Source organism: Fusarium oxysporum, chromosome 7, assembly GCF_000149955.1.
Source record: "Fusarium oxysporum f. sp. lycopersici 4287 chromosome 7, whole genome shotgun sequence".
NCBI classification, from domain to species: domain Eukaryota; kingdom Fungi; phylum Ascomycota; class Sordariomycetes; order Hypocreales; family Nectriaceae; genus Fusarium; species Fusarium oxysporum.
In genome coordinates, this window is record NC_030992.1 from 3,595,179 (window position 1) to 3,610,755 (window position 15,577).

Here is a 15,577-nt window from a genome sequence, read left to right on the forward strand (position 1 = left end):
CATTCACATTATTAGGGTCCGATCCAATGCTTTGATGAAGAAGGCGGCTGCAGATACCCGAGGATGAGACTAACACGGTACTAAAAGTGAAAGAAGTGATATATCAATAAGTGTATATATGATATGTTACAGCATACAATTTACTTGTGTACTGCTTATTATATTATATGCTTTGTTGGAGTCAACATTCTAAGCGCGTCAAAATGTCTTGTCATGTCCCAGCTTTTCTTTTAGCTTAGCTCCTCATGGATCCGTTCCATCCTCTCCACCTCCAACCCCTGTCGGTCCGCGGCCCTCCTCCTCCTCGTCTAAGATCCATCATTCAACTTTGCCCGCCTATAAAACAAGCCTAACTCAACTTTTTGCCCACGTTTTTGGACTCATTATAATCCTCACGTCACTCTGCACCCAGAAAACATAGATTCGGAAACAAATCATGCAGGTTCGGGAAGTTATATCCAATATAGCTTAATCTTGAAATTCTTCTGGACATACTATAGACTGTCATCTCGGGACGCCAAGTAAGCTTCTGATACAGCAATCACTCACGATAATCACCAGCAAAGCGCAGTTCAGAGTCACAGAGCCTCTGAAGATGGTACTCTGTCAATGTAGTAAATTTATATCAAGACTGCCTGGAATTAACAGAGCATCATGACATAGAACACGAGCCTCTTCGGTCTCTCCGTCAAACGCGTCGTGTAAGTCATATTGGAATTATATACAACCCTACCACTTCATAAATGCCCCCCAACGAACCCCAGCAGTCAAATGTAATGTACTTAGACCACATGCACTGTCTTTTCACTTTTAGCCACTGGAAAAAGACCTATCAAGGCACCGCTAGAGCTGGAGCCACTGCATCCTCCAGGGACATCACCTGGCTTTGTGCTCTACGAAGCTCCACAATTGGGATCGCAAGCTACTTTACACTCGTCTGCCACTGCTTCCGCACGCGCGAGGAGAAAAATCACGATATAATGATGAAACTGCTGCGAATGTGCTCCAAGAAGCCACCTACACCGATTGTAGCCCTGGAAAGATTTAGGGTGTCTGAAGCACAGGCCTGGCAGTGATTATTCCGGCTGCCAAATTACCAATGGGATGATTCGTTTTACTCGGAGAACATCATGAGAGTCATTCATTTTTAGAAGAGATATGAAATCTATTGGGTATCTAAACATCAACACTTCATGCTGTGAAATACACAACCATATAACCCAACCAGCTTCCAACCACGCCAATCGCAGTATACGAGCTCGTAAACATCAACGGAAGGAATTCATAGCTCTTGCCAAATATGATCTGGTGTAGGAGTGAGCAGTATAAAATGAGTGGGATGCTCACGGCAATGTACAGTGTGCTGAACCGGTCTAGTAGGAAGATCCTGGGCTTGTTGGAAGCAGGGGCAAGACGGTCAAACGCCATGAGGAAGACAACAAGCCAGGTGATAGTGTAGATGGTCTTAATAGGAAATTCTGCCGGCGTGAACAGCAGGGGGAAGAGTGATACATGACCGGCAACAGCCAGCGGCCGGAAGGCTCCGAGATGACGTCTGTCTCGGAGAGCAATGAGACTGAAGGGGATGATGACAAGAAGAATGGCCTTCTCATGAACATGCCAGCCAAAGAGAAAAGAGGCATAGCCACATAGGGTGACAGCACCGATGAACGTCTCCCAGGTTGGTTGAGAGAATAGCTTGATCAAAGGTAGGACTTGGAAGAACAGTGTGAAAACGAAACATGTTCTTGGGCTGATTTCAGGCAGAACGGCAAAAGCTGTATCTCCAACTAAGCCACGAGTGACACTCTGCAAGGCGTTCTTATCGACAGCCCAGCCAACGCGTGGAGCAACTATAGAATGTTAGACCAATGGCTGAGGTAGCTGTTCTGAATTAAGGTGCAACTTACTGTGAATCAAGATTCGATCCGCAAAAGAGTAAAGAGCCCAGACATTAGGCGCCCAGTAAGCGTGACATAGGCCGCGAGAGAAAGGGAATAATCTGCTCAGAAGCTGAGGAATCTGATTCATAGCTGCAAATGGTCCAAAAGCAGCTCCAAAGATGGTTCCAATACCCAAACCCAGCTTGATCGAATTCAAGAATCGGATTCGGAAGATGGATTTAGACGACAAGCAATATGCTCGCAGGAGATATACGAAATAAGCCGGCGCCAAGTACAAGTAAATGTGCTTGAAGCATAGGAGGGCAGCAAAGATGAGCCCACTAGTTAGTAGCTCATTCTTGTCGCGAGCAAGGACAAGAGACATGACAAGAATTCCGTACATGAAACCATTGTACTGGAAGTGAATATGGTCGATAATGAGAAGTCCGGGAGAAAGAATGATAGATAGAGCAGCGACCTGAGCAGCGCGACGGGACTTTAGAGGCGCATTGTCGATAAAGGTCTGAAGGGCCCAGACCAGAACAAGCTCTGTGATAATAACAGAAGTTCGTTGAAAGTAGACCGTTTGCCAGCTCTCGTAATCGAGGTTGTAGACTTTGACCATGAGGGGATCAATCAGACGGGCGACGTGTGCGAGGATCCATTCGAAGTAGGCGAAGAAGGGGGGATAATCCAGAGTCCATTCCGAAGTCTTTTCGAAGTACCATTTCTCTAGAGGAAGACTGTTCGTGATAGCGAGCCAATTACGATGGACTTCAAAGTCGGTCGATTTGCTTTTTGGCGGTGGTGAGCGACACGCGACGGATATGATGGAGAACGACTCACTATGCGGGGAACAGGAGGATTTTGAAGGCGGCAGCCACAAGCGCAGTCTGCGCAAGTGTTGGGTAATGTTCGCTCATGATGCGCGGTCACTATTTGTGTTGTCGCGGAGCTGGGGATGGCCTCATGACCTTGTTTCTGTGGGATTAGTCAAGGTAGATCTTGATACAAGTCATGACGAGAAGGAGATTGGCTCGTGTTCTTTTTTGGACATGAGGTGGTTTGTCCAAGCAAATGTCCCCACTAAAACACCCTAGCATCGAGTCGAGTTGACAGCTAAGGGACCAGTACAACAGAGCTTCAAACACTCAGCCCATTTCACCATAAGAGTTGACAGAATTTATTGGCCGGTTCTACAGATGATGAATCTAACATTAAAACAAGACTTTCATACCGTTAAAGTAACCGATCCAAGTCTCGAGATGCACAATGGTCTTTAAGAACTCTTTTCGACATGTCCAATCTGGGGTCCAGCTATGGAAGTCACATACAGGGGTATAGCTTTGACTTTATTCTGGCCATAGGTGTCAAAGTCTGAGTAACAGAAACAGTTTCCAAACTGTCCGTCTTCGCTTTACTTATTAATTATTCAATTCGATTGTTTCCCTCAATCTTAAAACAGCTCGAAAGGGGTTCACCGTATTCTCCTTTGAAGCTACCGACGGCCCGAGCTCTTTTCCCCAGCTTCCATTTTGTTAGCTAACAAATCCACCAATAATGCTCTTTACTGGGCATCATCAAGCCACGCTGCTCCAGGTAGGTTACGCCACAAAACCCTTTTCAAGGCTGAGTTGAATGATCGCATGTGGCTTCATTAAGTCAATGTCTCCTTCTCATGAGACTTTTCCCTCTCTCTTATTGTGTTTGAGTATCAACTGATAGATTCTTTGTTCTTTCATTATCTTAATTCCTATATTACAGGCCTCATTATTGTGTCTTTTAGAACCCCATCGTTGATTCCCAATCGTTGGTCTCTAGTGAACCCCCGCTCTAAAATCCAACCACCAAGTACGGTATACGCTTGTTCCAGGGGCTGCATAGTGCAAAGTGTCCTTAGACCTCAGCCTTGCCTCCACCAACTCGGCTCATTCCATTCAACTTCCCGAGCTCTTTTTTTCCGTGACCCGAACTTGGGAAAAAGGAGTGAGTCCGTCCTGCGCAGGTGTCGAGTTCTGTCTTGCCTGCGGTTTCCATCCTTGTTCTTATTTCGTCTTTTGGTCCATTGGAGCTACCTGCGTCCATCTTTACGCTGCTATGAAGGTCTCTTTCTCTTTGGCTGCGCTGCTGGCAGCAAGCCTGTCGCAGGCTCAGTATCTCATCAGTGAACTTAGTTTTGGTCATGCTGGAAGGTTTGTTCTACCTTGTTGTACTTTTGTGGTACTGCACTGTCCAGTGATGTTGCTAACCCGTGCTGCGTCTACAGGATAAGCCCACCCGAAGCTCGTGGACAGATCCCCAACTTTGCTGTCCAAGGCAACCCCAACACGCCCGAGGTTCTCTCAAACCGAATCATCTTGACACCTCTTGCTCCTGGTAATCAACGAGGTGCCGTATGGGGCCAGCAGCCTTTACTTCGAAACCAATGGATCGCCGACGTCGACTTCCGAGCCAACGGACCTGATCGTGGCCGTGGTAACCTCAACATCTGGCTTGTTCGCAACGGTCCTGCTACGATCGGCTCTGGAAGCATTTACACTGTCGGAAAGTTCGACGGTTTGGCTCTAGTTATTGATACTTCTGGCGGTTCCAGTGGTATGGTTCGAGGGTTCTTGAACGATGGAAACACCGATTATTCGAGGCAAAGCAATGTCGATGAGCTCTCATTCGGCCACTGCCCTTACAACTACCGCAACCTCGGCCGACCTTCGCAGGTCAAGCTTCGACAGACCGCCAGGACATTCCGTGTTGAGTTGGATGGTAACCTGTGCTTCGAGTCAGACAAGTTCAGCATTCCCACAGGCTATCAGTTTGGTGTCACTGCTGCTACCCCTGATAATCCTGATTCTTTTGAGGTCTTCAAGATGGTTGTCATGGCTGATAACAGCGACAGTGGTCCTGTTCGTGACCCTCCTAAGCAGAACCAAAACCAGGGCCAGAATCAGAACCAGAACCAGCGTGTTCCACCCGTCAGGGACACCTCCAACAGTAATAACAAGCGAAACGATGGCGAGTACGCAGATGAAGATCCTGATATCTTCCAGACTTCCAAAGCTCAGTTCATGGATCTGCACAATCGCCTTCAGAACACCAACCACCAGCTCGCCTCCCTGCAGCGCACCTCCTCACGCCACCAGCAGCAGGATGAGAAACGTCACGAGGACTTGACCGCCCTGATCGGCCAGCTCCGTGCTGATATGCGAAAGCTCGACGATATCACTGCTCTGCACAGCCGTGTCATGGAGCTCGAGAAGGATATTCAGGGTCTCCGAAAGGAACTCAACCGCAAGCTGCAGTCCACCGAGCGTACCTTCAAGGACACACTCTCTGACCACCATAACTCTTTGTCAGAGACTGTCATGGCCAAGACTCCTGGCCACCGCTTCCTTATCTTCGTCTTCCTTGGCACACAAGGTCTTCTCGTTGCGGCTTATGTGGTTTACAAGAAACGGCGCTCATCCATGCCTAAGAAGTATCTGTAGACTCATGAACAAGGACTAAAAAGAGGGGGAGTATGAATTCAAGGGAGCACTTGTGTTTGGATAGTGAGGTCTGACTTCACGCCTTGTTCCTTGGTATTGCTGTGCTTTGTAAATTAGATGCATGAGCCGTGTGTACATGGGAGAGTTTTTATGTTAGCAAAAGAAATGAGCATGATGATTAAAAAAAATCATAAATCAATATTGCAAATCTGAAAGACTATGTATTCAAGACTCATTCTCATTACCTGGACCAGTTACTCAATGTCATTAGACCACTCCCGGACCACCCATAACTATCCACGCATTCAAACACTAAACATTTCAGACTCGCTTGCCTTGCTCGCCGACCGTTTCATAGCCAACTGCAAGCATTCATAGCGTCATTAAATCTTCTCAAAGCTGCCGTTGATTACATCCAGCATCTCGTCACCCTTGGGGGCAGCAGAGGTCAAGTTCTCATAGCCACCGGGTGTGACGAGGATGTCATCTTCGATGCGAACACCACCAACTGGGTAGTATGTCTCGAGGAGGTCTTTGTTAATGAACTTGGCATGTGACGGGTTGTTCAGGAAGTATCCCTCAATAAAAGGACGGCAGAAGTAGCTTCGATAAATTAGCCCAAAAACCTCAATCTTGAAGAAATTATAGTACTTACATTCCTGGCTCGATTGTCACAATCATGTTGGGCTGAAGAGACTGTCTTGGCTTTGTAGGTGGAGAAGACGAAGCCATACGATGCATTGCCACCAGAGCCGTGGCAGTTACCATCTCACGCTTACCACCCTCGACGTGGAAGTTATCTCTCATCAGGAGACGCTCATAGCCAGTGACATCGTGGACCTCAAGACCAACGTGATGACCGAGACCGTGGGGGAAAAAAGCAGCGACGGTTCCAGCCTTTTGGATCTCCTCAAAGTTGCCTTTCAGAAGACCCAACTTGCGCAAGCCCTGGAGAGCTACGTCACTGGCATGGAGCTGAAGTTCGTAGTAGACAGTGCCGGGCCGAACACGTGCTATGCACTCTTCCTGCATGCGCTGCACAATAGAGTAGATCGCGGAGGCCTCCTTAGAAAAGGAACCACTGACAGGAAGAGTACGGGTGATGTCGCTGGCGTAACATTGGTACTCACAGCCAGCGTCGACAACGATCAGTTGCTTGCCCTCGAGAGGCTGGTTGTTGGCTCCGTAGTGTAGAATCGAAGCATTGACACCAGCGCCAGCAATAATAGGATATGCCTGGGCGTGAGCACCACGCGAAGTACAAGCGGCAAGAAGAACTGCCTCGACGTCTTGCTCATTGCGCATAGTAAGGAGACGCTCAGCCACGGCACGATGAGCAGCGGCAGAGATACGTGAAGCGCGACGGATGAGTGCAACTTCATATTCCGTCTTAATTACACGGGCCTCATCCATGGCAGGTCGCAGCTTGGAGCAGTTGATCTGGGTCTGTCCTCGAGGTCGATCAGTCAACTTAGGAGCCTGATCAGAATGAAGGACATAGAGAGTCTTCTCAGGACGAAGTTGACCATGAAGAAATTTGGACAATTGAGCGGTGTATCGAACATCATCGACGTCGTATTTACGCATAGCCTCTGCTGCGTCAGGAGTTGGGCCGTGATACAAGACCTGTCGCGGCTCGGCGTATGGAATCCAGAGGGTGAGACGATCCATGGCGATTTCGTAAGTAACGGCACAGTCGGGAAAGTCAACGCCAGTCAGGTAATAGAAACTGTGTTGTTATCAGTAGAATTTCTTTCATAGGAACTGGGTAGCATACTATCTGCGTTGCTTGAAAGGAGGCGACTGGTCTGAGTCTTCATAGAGGCGTGTAGGCTCGCCAGGAAGATAGAGGAGTCCATCAGTAACGCCGAGCTCTTTGACGACCTTGCGCGCATGGAGTTTTGCTTCATGGTATGTCAGTACTCGTTTAAATATCGAGAACATGTGAGACAGAGCTTCTCTGAACATACCGGGATACTTGTTACCACTGCTGCTTTTACCGCCGCAGTCATCGTCACTCTTCTTTACCTCAACACATCTATCAAAGAGCTCGAGTCAGTGATATGAGCATTACACCAGATAAATGAGAGTATAAGACCCCAGGATCAACTCACAGCGCGTCGAATTCATCCTCAAGCACAAACTCGTAGCTCATCGACCTTCTTTCACGTGCTTGAGGCCTCTGCTCCCCGCAGACGGGCTTCGGCGGCGTTATCGGCGGTGCCATCTGCGTGCACTATAAATCCAGTACAGCCTTGTTGACTCGTACGTAGGATCGAATGAGCGTGTTGAAAAAGGGCCGTGATGGACAAAGAGAGTTGCTCAAGAATATGTGTTGTTTATTGAAAAGAGAGGAAGCTTCAAGTTTCATGTGATAATACACTAAAGCTACAGTTACAGTTACAGTTGGAGTTACAGTATCCATCCGTAATCAGTCAGCCACAGTCTCCCCGTATCGCTTCCTTGCGGTGCTCATCGGGAGTGGTCACAGCGTATCGCAACCCCCCGATAACGCCCTTATAAGCCTTCTAAGCCCGACTGTACTAATTCATCCATTTCATGACGCAACCAGATCGATAATGAGACGCTTTTAGTCCGCCGTGGAATTGTTGAGGATAGATTAGATTACGGGATGATCCGATCTTGTATCCGCAAATAATTGCTTCAGTGGCTGAAAGATCTCCATCTCCAAGCCAAACACTATGAAATACACATTTAATACTGAGTCAACCACTTTCAATGTTTCACATGCCTTATGGCAAGTCTCATTATGATGGATCTATACTCAAAGCTGAATTCATTGCAGTGCTAACAAGTAGTCTTCTTCTCAATGATCCTACACCTTGCATTCAGCTTCCCTCCTCTGTTCACATCCACTTCAACTTCAACCTCAACCTCAACAGACAATCCAAAATGTTTGTCCAAGTGTATACCAGTCCCAGCCGCCGTCTATGTGCTTTGGCCATATCTAAAAACGCGATCATTTCTTTGCCATACTCTTCAACCGTGGTATCCTAGCCCCTTTAACAGTCCAAGCACTCCGTTCCAAATCAAAATCGCTCTTCCCATGAAATAAAAATCAAGATCAAAATCACTAGCCGACGCCTCGCGCGCTTTCCGTCCTCCCGTATCATGAGTGGGTATCAAATGTAGCGACCGTTACATTCCTTGGAATCCTCCTCTTCCAGAGCCAAAGAAGCCTCCCCAATCCGCCTGCATGCCCTGTTCTGTAAACATTTGTTGTATTTGCCTTTCTTGATGCCGTTGTGCGTGCGCTCGTCGGTTTGACATGGCGTGTCCTTGATGAATCGCGTGCGTTTGTGACACTGGTCGCCGTTGTTGCATCATCGGTTGACCGGGCTGCATTCCCATTATGGCTGATGGACTGGCGAACATCGGTTGGTGGCTCGATGCACTCATCATGGGCTGGCCCTGCTGGTGCATCATGTAGGGCGGTGGTTGTCCAAAGATCTGACTTTCCACGTCGTCGAAAGTTCCAGTCAAGAAGAGTTGCATATCTTGATTCTGGTCTCCCATAGTGGTGGGTTGGTCTGTCTTGCCTGGGAATCCCAATTCCATCATAGGTTGGTTTGGATAGGCAAAAGGATCCTCAGACGGGAACATGAGCGAGTCGAGTTTGTTGACAGGGTTGTGCATACCCATTTGCTGTCCTGTGTAGGGGTAGCGTTGAGTACTTGTCGCTGCGCTGCTGGTCGACTCTGGGGTGCTTCGCTGCAAATCGGGAGACATGAAATCACCAAAGTTGGCTGAGAAAGTGTTATCTTGGAAGGCTGCGATGCCTCCTCCAGGCAGATCCATCGTCCCTTGAGACAAGGTTGTAGGATACGAGCTTGATGACATCTGGCTCGCACGAGTGAAATCTGTCGTTCCTATCGAGGACATGCTTGCGGGGATTGGAGTATGATGAGATGAAACAGACGAAGGCCGTCCTGTAGGGGCGGGTCTTTTCTTTGAAGGCGCTTGTCGTATTTTTCCAGCATCCAATTGCTCTGGTAATTGATCAAATAGAGCCTGTTTCAACGATGTCAGTAAAGTACCAGAGTTCGAATATTTAGGCCATACCTTGAGAGCGCTGGTAACTCGTTCGGCCGACATGCTCTTCTCCGCCAGGGCTGCAATCATTTGTCTTCCAGCTCGAGCATCCGCTAGAACTTCGCCAGATCCGGGCTTCTCAGGGTTTTCTGTAGCATAGAACACTAGGGACAGGACGGCAAAGAACTCAGTGTACAACATGAACCAGTACGGTCCACTGAGAACCCGCTGTTTGCGGATTTCCAATCCAATGTGCACAATGTTACGAGAGACACTGATGGCAGCGGCTGCACAAGCATATGATAGCTCGTCCACCTTGTTTCCTTGACTCAAACGAGGAGAGACGTAATGCAAGAATGGTCGATATAGCACAAGTTGGACATGTGCATAGGCAAATCTCAACAAATGACGGATTCTATCACTATGGTTAGTAATGCTCTACAATATCTTCAAATATCTCACTGCTGCACTTACCGAACCGTCTCAATTGGCCCCTCACCGCTTGGGCGCCAGTGCTGGGGTAGCCTTTCAAACCAAGAATGAAGCTCAGCTTCAATTTCCTTGATACGGCCATAACTAATTAGATAGGTGGAGGCAGGTTTGTTGTCTTTTGTAACGCTCTGGCCCAATCCCTTTGTTGGATAGACATATTTCGTGACCTTTGACAAGATTTCCATTAGTTCTGAATGGGCGTTGAACGCTTGGAAAAAAGATGGTGATCCAGGCGGTGGTCGCAAAATTCCGGTGTGTGTGATAAACTCGTCATCAACTTCCAAGGGGAACGGCTGATCGATATCGTCCACGTTAAGGAGGAGAGGAAAGCCAAGTAATGTTGAAACATAGATATCCATTTGTCGAACCACGTAGAATACACGTTTCCGGACTTCCTGCTCAATCGGATCGATTTTTTCGTGCTGCAAATGTCGATGAAGGCCTATTCGGAGTGACGAGCGCAGTGCAATACCAACGAAGGAATAGCAGCTGCTGAGATTCGAGGTGGCTTGGAGGAAAAGAATGATGAATAGAAGAGCTTGTAGCGAAATAAGGTCGCGACAATCGGTTACGTCGTGTAATACCGATCGCGCGGCGTTGTAGTATTTGAGACCCTCCTCTGTCGCATCTTGATAGGGCATGCTTCCTGGGTCGTTGTCGTCGAGATTGTTGTACATACATCCAAGAGACATAACAGAGAATAACAGTCCAAGATATTGCGTTTCGTCCTTCGTTAAATTGTCCAATGGTCGTTCGTAGATCTTGTCCATTTGCTCGTAGAAAGTGGGAACGTGAACGATTCGAACGAGACATGTCGCGCAGCTGAGGGAATAATAGCACAGCTTCCGGGCAACATCCTTTGGAGGGAGCTCAGGGTAGCTTGGAACTGCTGAGAAGGGTGTTCCGACTGAAGATAATGAGGGCGACTCCAGACCAGCCGGTCGTTCGGCACGAGGCAGAAACGGAGCTTTTGAGGACGAACCAAGCATTCCTCGGAAATGATCCTTCATGCGTTTCAAGAACACAGCACCGGAGGAGTTGCCGTGAAATTCCAAACTTCCCTTCTCGTCGATATCAAGTTGGCCAACGGAATCGATCATCGAAGTCAGATGAGCTTCATTTTGCTCAGGTTGGGGTGGTGGAGGAGGCTGTCGAGCCTTCGAGGCTTGGGCACGAGCATTTTCGCGATTGCGGAATTCTTGCTGAATTGCTGGATCAAGATTCGGATCGGCCAGGTCGACATCGGGCATAAATTTGTGAAGTAGAGACTCGGCGCGTTGCAGTCGACTTTCCAGGGCTTCGATGTATTGTGGGGCCGGGTTTCTTCTCCTGTTTGAAGGTTTATCGTATGTGCATTCTGCATGTAACAGTCAGCCGCCGCGTCGTTTTCCAGTATGAGGGTTAAAATGTATAAGAACAAGCGATTGAGTGATAAATCAGACAGAAGCCGCGTACCATAACTATAGACAGAGCAGTGCGTGCATGGTTGCTTGCCGTCACACTTAATCTTCTTCCGTCGGCATTCATCGCATGCGCGCGTTACTCGTCGTCGCTTCTGAATCGGTTGGGATGACGCGCCGGGTTGTGGGTTGCCGTCTTCGTCAAGTTCGTTGTCGGACTTGATGCTCGCTGATGGCGACGGAGCGTCATCGTGCCAGTCGTGAGCCGACTGGCCAGCGTCGTTGTCACCGACGTCCAGAGGCATATCGAACTTGGTTGAATTAGCAAAGGACCATGGAGTTAACTACTCGACATTGGTGACTTGAGGGGATAAGGCGATCGGGGTATGAAATTTGGAGTGTCTTGGCAAAGGCTAGGGCCCCATCGCCGATTCAACTCGCAGATGGGACAGTTTCCTTGTAAGGATACAGCGCAACGGACAATGTTGATGCGAATGCAAGGTAGAGAAGAGGAGGTGAGTTCGGGGGCACAACGCTGAGGCGCCAAGGAACAACGGGGAGAGCCGACGGGCGGGTGATTGATGTTGCAGGTTTTCACTCACCAGTTAATAGGCCTCTTGGCCACGATGAAAAGGAAATAACGAGCTGGGTATTATTATGAGAGGGAAACGAGAAAGGAAATGTCGTCGTTGTCGCCGCCGCCGTGCGGCAGAACTGGGAATTGATTGAAGCGGACAGTCGAGAAGAGTCGAAGAGAGTCAAAGGGACTACAGAGTGAATGAATTGCAGATGCAGTTGCAGGGTCGCAAGCGTAAGTTGTGAGGCAAGTGGTAGCCCATATCCCAATCGCCCCCAAGACTCACGGCCTAGGCCATCAGCGTTCAAGAGAGTTCAGTTAAAGTTCCCGCGAAGAAAGTAGCAGGGTCAAGAATAGAAATAGAAGAGTAAGGTAGGTAACCAAGACTGAAATGAGTTGGTGATGATGGGGAAAGCGCCCAGGTAGAGAGTCTGAGAGTGCCCTGGTGCTGGTGTTGGGCAATAGACGGGGGATAGCCTGTCGTACCAAGTACCGTTCCGTAGCGTGCTGCACTGCACTGACTTGACTTGACGGAACCTAACTGAACTGAACTGGGTATGGACTGAACCAGAAGGGACTAAACTGTTCCAAGTCAAAGAGAAAGGGATGAGTGAGAGAAAGCCCTGTTGTAGCGGGCGGGTTTCGCGACCGAGGCGGGTACAGATGATTCGGTTTGGTTTGGCTTGAGCAACAACAGGAGAGTAACAAGCCCAGTACAAGCAACAATACTGTAGCAGCTTGCAACAACAGGTAGGTAACCTACGAACGAAACGGGGTGAGCGAACGAGAGAGGGGAGAACGACGAAAGAGGTGGAGATGCAGAGACGGTAACTCGAACGGGCTCTCCAAAAGGACCTGAGTCTCAGTCTGAGTCTGAGCCTGTCCGAGCCTGGGCTGGTCTTTTGGGGCTTTGGATCGGGGTCCTTAGTCGGAGCCAATTACCATGGTACCTGATACCGTATTATCAGCACGGTACAGTCTTGTACCTCGGTCTTTCGCGCTCATATCTCAATCTAAGGTGACTAGTGAGAGGATGCAGAAACGATAGGTGAGGCCACCTTTGAGGGTAATACTCAGGTCTCCAAAGAGACGGTGGCAGATGCTAAGATTCTACCAAGACCCAGGGCTGGCAAACAAAAGTCGCCAAAGGGATGATGAGACACAAAGGCTGGAAAATTCTAATGCCAAGCAATACCAAGGCACAAAACATGTCAAGCCAAGAGTTGAAGCCAAGCAAAATCAAACGCCAGTGGATGAATGAGTGGCATGGGCACCTGAGGGAGCAGCCCAGCACGAGACGCGCAATATCATTTCGATGGACTTCCAATGGCCCAAGAATGACTGTCGCTGTGAAACCGCTGCACTCTAAGCGATCAGTATGAAAAGGAAGAACGGCAATTGGAGAAATTGCGGACGCGTCAAGAGACTGAAAGCTTGATGTTTTCAATACGACGTAGAGCAAGGGACAATTGAGTTAAGGTTGCGGGTGCAACAGCCGTGAAATAACCCGTACAGTTAGGCCAGCCAAAAAACAGTAAGCAAGAGAGGTTATTCAGCCATTTCAAAATCAAAAATACGAATATTAATTTCAGTCGCGATCAACTCACGATGTCGGGTTCAGGAACCTCATTTTGGTGCATCACATATTGCGGCGTTGCGCAATTCTATCAAGGGGAAATGACCGAGACGGAAGGGTTCAAGGAAAAGACGGCTTCTGAAATGTCACACTGTCCTCTAAAAGTCCTTTTGTTACTGCAGGGGGGATCGGCCTTCAAGTTTACCAGGGCAGGGAGGTGAGGTGACATTGGATCCAGCGTATACCTTAGACAGGTACCAGTTTTTTTGAGTTGCTCACTGTCACTGACTTACAAAAGAACCCCCTCGTCTTGAGATAACTATCTCCATATCTCCATGCCTCATGTGTTGTTTTGTGTTGTGTTGTGGGCTTCCTTGAGGAACCACGCACACAACGTCAATAGTGACCCATTGCGTCGGTGAATAGTTACAGAAGTCGTTGAAGCTGCTCATCAATACCCAGATTCTCTAGAGACTATCACTTGGCGCATTGCCCAAGTGAGTCAGGTCCATGCCCCCAAATAGACTATCACCTCGTAAAACGCGTCGGTGGCTGGTCTACCGGGGCTTTCCTTCGACAATGCTTCTTCTCATCAAACAAGAAGGAATTGGAAACACGAATAACACATTGCAGTACCAACTCGTGCGCAAATACAGCAGGATCACGGCTATGACGGGACGGCGACCTCTAGAAAAGAGAAGCCATCTCCACTGCTCAGGGCCCTGCAAGTGGACGGATACATCCATCAACCCCAAAGCCGCGCGGCCGCAAAATAAACTCGCAGTCAGTCTCAGGGACAGACCCCCTTTGCATTTTGGGACCAACGGCCACTCAGCGCCGTCGTATGCACAAGCACAAACTGTTGCACCGGCGGATTCAAGATGGCCAGCGTCTTTTTTCTTCAATGGATGCGGTTAACTGAAGCATTGAAATGAGACCGATACAACTTTCAGGGACCACGGGCTGTAGACGACCACCACGCCATTGATTACGTTCCGGTACCGTTCCAACGCCTCGAGTCGCGAGTACCGGTACCCAGAAGTAATTTTAAGCACCCGCTAATTGGGGGTCGAAGACACTCACTAACTGGCTAGGGGCAATGAATGAACCGTCCAAAAACGCAAAACGCTCTGGACCAACCTTGTCGTCAGCTAGATCACATCCAATCCAATCCACTCTGACGAGACTTGCATGGCCGAGCCCAGGCAGGCTTGTGAGTGGCTGCACTAGGCAAACCTAAGCCTCAGCGGCATAAACTTGTGGGGATTGATCTTGTTTCCGTGTTATCTGCGTCGATCAAGCCGTGGCAAGAGTCTCTTGAGGAGAGGCCAAGAGGGTCTCGGAATCGCGAGATAAAGCCATTGAAGATGGTGTTGACGACAGGAACCAAAAGTCATTGCTAGTATCTTATTTGGGGGTCGATTTACAGCGTTGAAATTTGCGTGTTGATCAATGAAACTCACAGTCAACTCTATTCGCAACAGCAGTAGACCGCTCCAACTCTGTTCATACCTTATTGAGAGTCTAGTCTAATGCACTGGCTGAAGTGTGACCCAGGCTGCAGCAACGTAGACAAGCATAAGATAAACCAAACACTAATAGAGATGCTTTAATCCGTAGCGTTTGTGAGAACAAGCAGGGTCCAAAATCAAAATGGTCAGATGCAGAGCGAGTGTTGGTTCTGTCTAGTTTCAGTACAAACTGATATTGACTGGATTTAGACACCACCAATGCATCGGCTCCGGGAGTCACGGAAGCTGACGGACGGGATGATCCCCATTCATGTGGCTTCTGGCCCGCCACGCATGAGAACAAGGCGCCATATGCATGTTGGGTAGTGACCATTATGCAATGTGATTCGAATCCTCTTCATGTACCCCGAGAATCGAAATGGGAAGATGATCACGACGACCAGTTGAAGAATCTGTGCGTTAGACATGACATCATCCAACTAAAACGAACTTGATACAGAATGGATGGAGATGGATGTATGGATCCTAACCTCAATCTCCGGCTCTCACCCGGGTTTCCTCCGTGCCCTGACCTGCCTGAGCGCTAGCTCTAAACGGCGCAGCCGAATCAGACAGCGCGCCCTCTCGCGTCTTCGCGGTTCT

General features: G+C 48.7%; 6 protein-coding genes across 13 annotated transcripts; 2 read left to right on the forward strand and 4 right to left on the reverse strand.

The window, feature by feature from the left end:
• Positions 1 to 1,117: 1,117 nt before the first annotated feature.
• On the reverse strand, positions 1,118 to 2,920 carry FOXG_10557 (dolichyl pyrophosphate Glc1Man9GlcNAc2 alpha-1,3-glucosyltransferase). Its single transcript, XM_018389975.1, has 3 exons — positions 2,730 to 2,920; positions 1,911 to 2,677; positions 1,118 to 1,853 (listed from the first exon to the last, which is right to left on the reverse strand). Exons 1-3 carry the CDS (start codon positions 2,804 to 2,806, stop codon positions 1,192 to 1,194), a joined length of 1,506 nt encoding a protein of 501 aa, XP_018248343.1. The 5' UTR covers positions 2,807 to 2,920; the 3' UTR covers positions 1,118 to 1,191.
• Positions 2,921 to 3,544: 624 nt separating this feature from the next.
• On the forward strand, positions 3,545 to 5,661 carry FOXG_10558 (uncharacterized protein). The gene is made up of 2 exons (XM_018389976.1): positions 3,545 to 4,075; positions 4,150 to 5,661. The coding sequence occupies exons 1-2, from the start codon at positions 3,981 to 3,983 to the stop codon at positions 5,363 to 5,365; spliced, it is 1,311 nt and encodes a 436-aa protein (XP_018248344.1). The 5' UTR covers positions 3,545 to 3,980; the 3' UTR covers positions 5,366 to 5,661.
• On the reverse strand, positions 5,519 to 7,784 carry FOXG_10559 (uncharacterized protein). 2 transcript variants are annotated; one of them, XM_018389977.1, is made up of 5 exons: positions 7,480 to 7,784; positions 7,336 to 7,403; positions 7,143 to 7,269; positions 6,021 to 7,094; positions 5,519 to 5,968 (listed from the first exon to the last, which is right to left on the reverse strand). In XM_018389977.1, the coding sequence occupies exons 1-5, from the start codon at positions 7,590 to 7,592 to the stop codon at positions 5,749 to 5,751; spliced, it is 1,602 nt and encodes a 533-aa protein (XP_018248345.1). In that variant the 5' UTR covers positions 7,593 to 7,784; the 3' UTR covers positions 5,519 to 5,748. The 2 variants fall into 2 exon arrangements, with proteins under 2 accessions (XP_018248345.1, XP_018248346.1); XM_018389978.1 differs by having other exon boundaries at positions 7,336 to 7,784.
• A 264-nt stretch (positions 7,785 to 8,048) lies between these two features.
• Positions 8,049 to 13,041, reverse strand: FOXG_10560 (uncharacterized protein). 7 transcript variants are annotated; one of them, XM_018389981.1, is made up of 5 exons: positions 11,913 to 13,041; positions 11,366 to 11,621; positions 9,893 to 11,267; positions 9,449 to 9,833; positions 8,049 to 9,397 (listed from the first exon to the last, which is right to left on the reverse strand). In XM_018389981.1, the coding sequence occupies exons 2-5, from the start codon at positions 11,613 to 11,615 to the stop codon at positions 8,525 to 8,527; spliced, it is 2,883 nt and encodes a 960-aa protein (XP_018248349.1). In that variant the 5' UTR covers positions 11,616 to 11,621; positions 11,913 to 13,041; the 3' UTR covers positions 8,049 to 8,524. The 7 variants fall into 7 exon arrangements, with proteins under 7 accessions (XP_018248349.1, XP_018248350.1, XP_018248352.1 ...); XM_018389982.1 differs by having other exon boundaries at positions 11,366 to 12,603; XM_018389984.1 differs by lacking the exon at positions 11,366 to 11,621 and having other exon boundaries at positions 8,080 to 9,397; positions 11,913 to 12,611.
• Positions 13,042 to 13,585: 544 nt separating this feature from the next.
• Positions 13,586 to 15,415, reverse strand: FOXG_20323 (uncharacterized protein). The gene has a single exon (XM_018400606.1). It carries the CDS (start codon positions 15,306 to 15,308, stop codon positions 14,988 to 14,990), a length of 321 nt encoding a protein of 106 aa, XP_018248354.1. The 5' UTR covers positions 15,309 to 15,415; the 3' UTR covers positions 13,586 to 14,987.
• On the forward strand, positions 13,755 to 15,127 carry FOXG_20324 (uncharacterized protein). Its single transcript, XM_018400607.1, has 2 exons — positions 13,755 to 14,504; positions 14,558 to 15,127. Exon 1 carries the CDS (start codon positions 13,974 to 13,976, stop codon positions 14,379 to 14,381), a length of 408 nt encoding a protein of 135 aa, XP_018248355.1. The 5' UTR covers positions 13,755 to 13,973; the 3' UTR covers positions 14,382 to 14,504; positions 14,558 to 15,127.
• Positions 15,416 to 15,577: the final 162 nt, after the last annotated feature.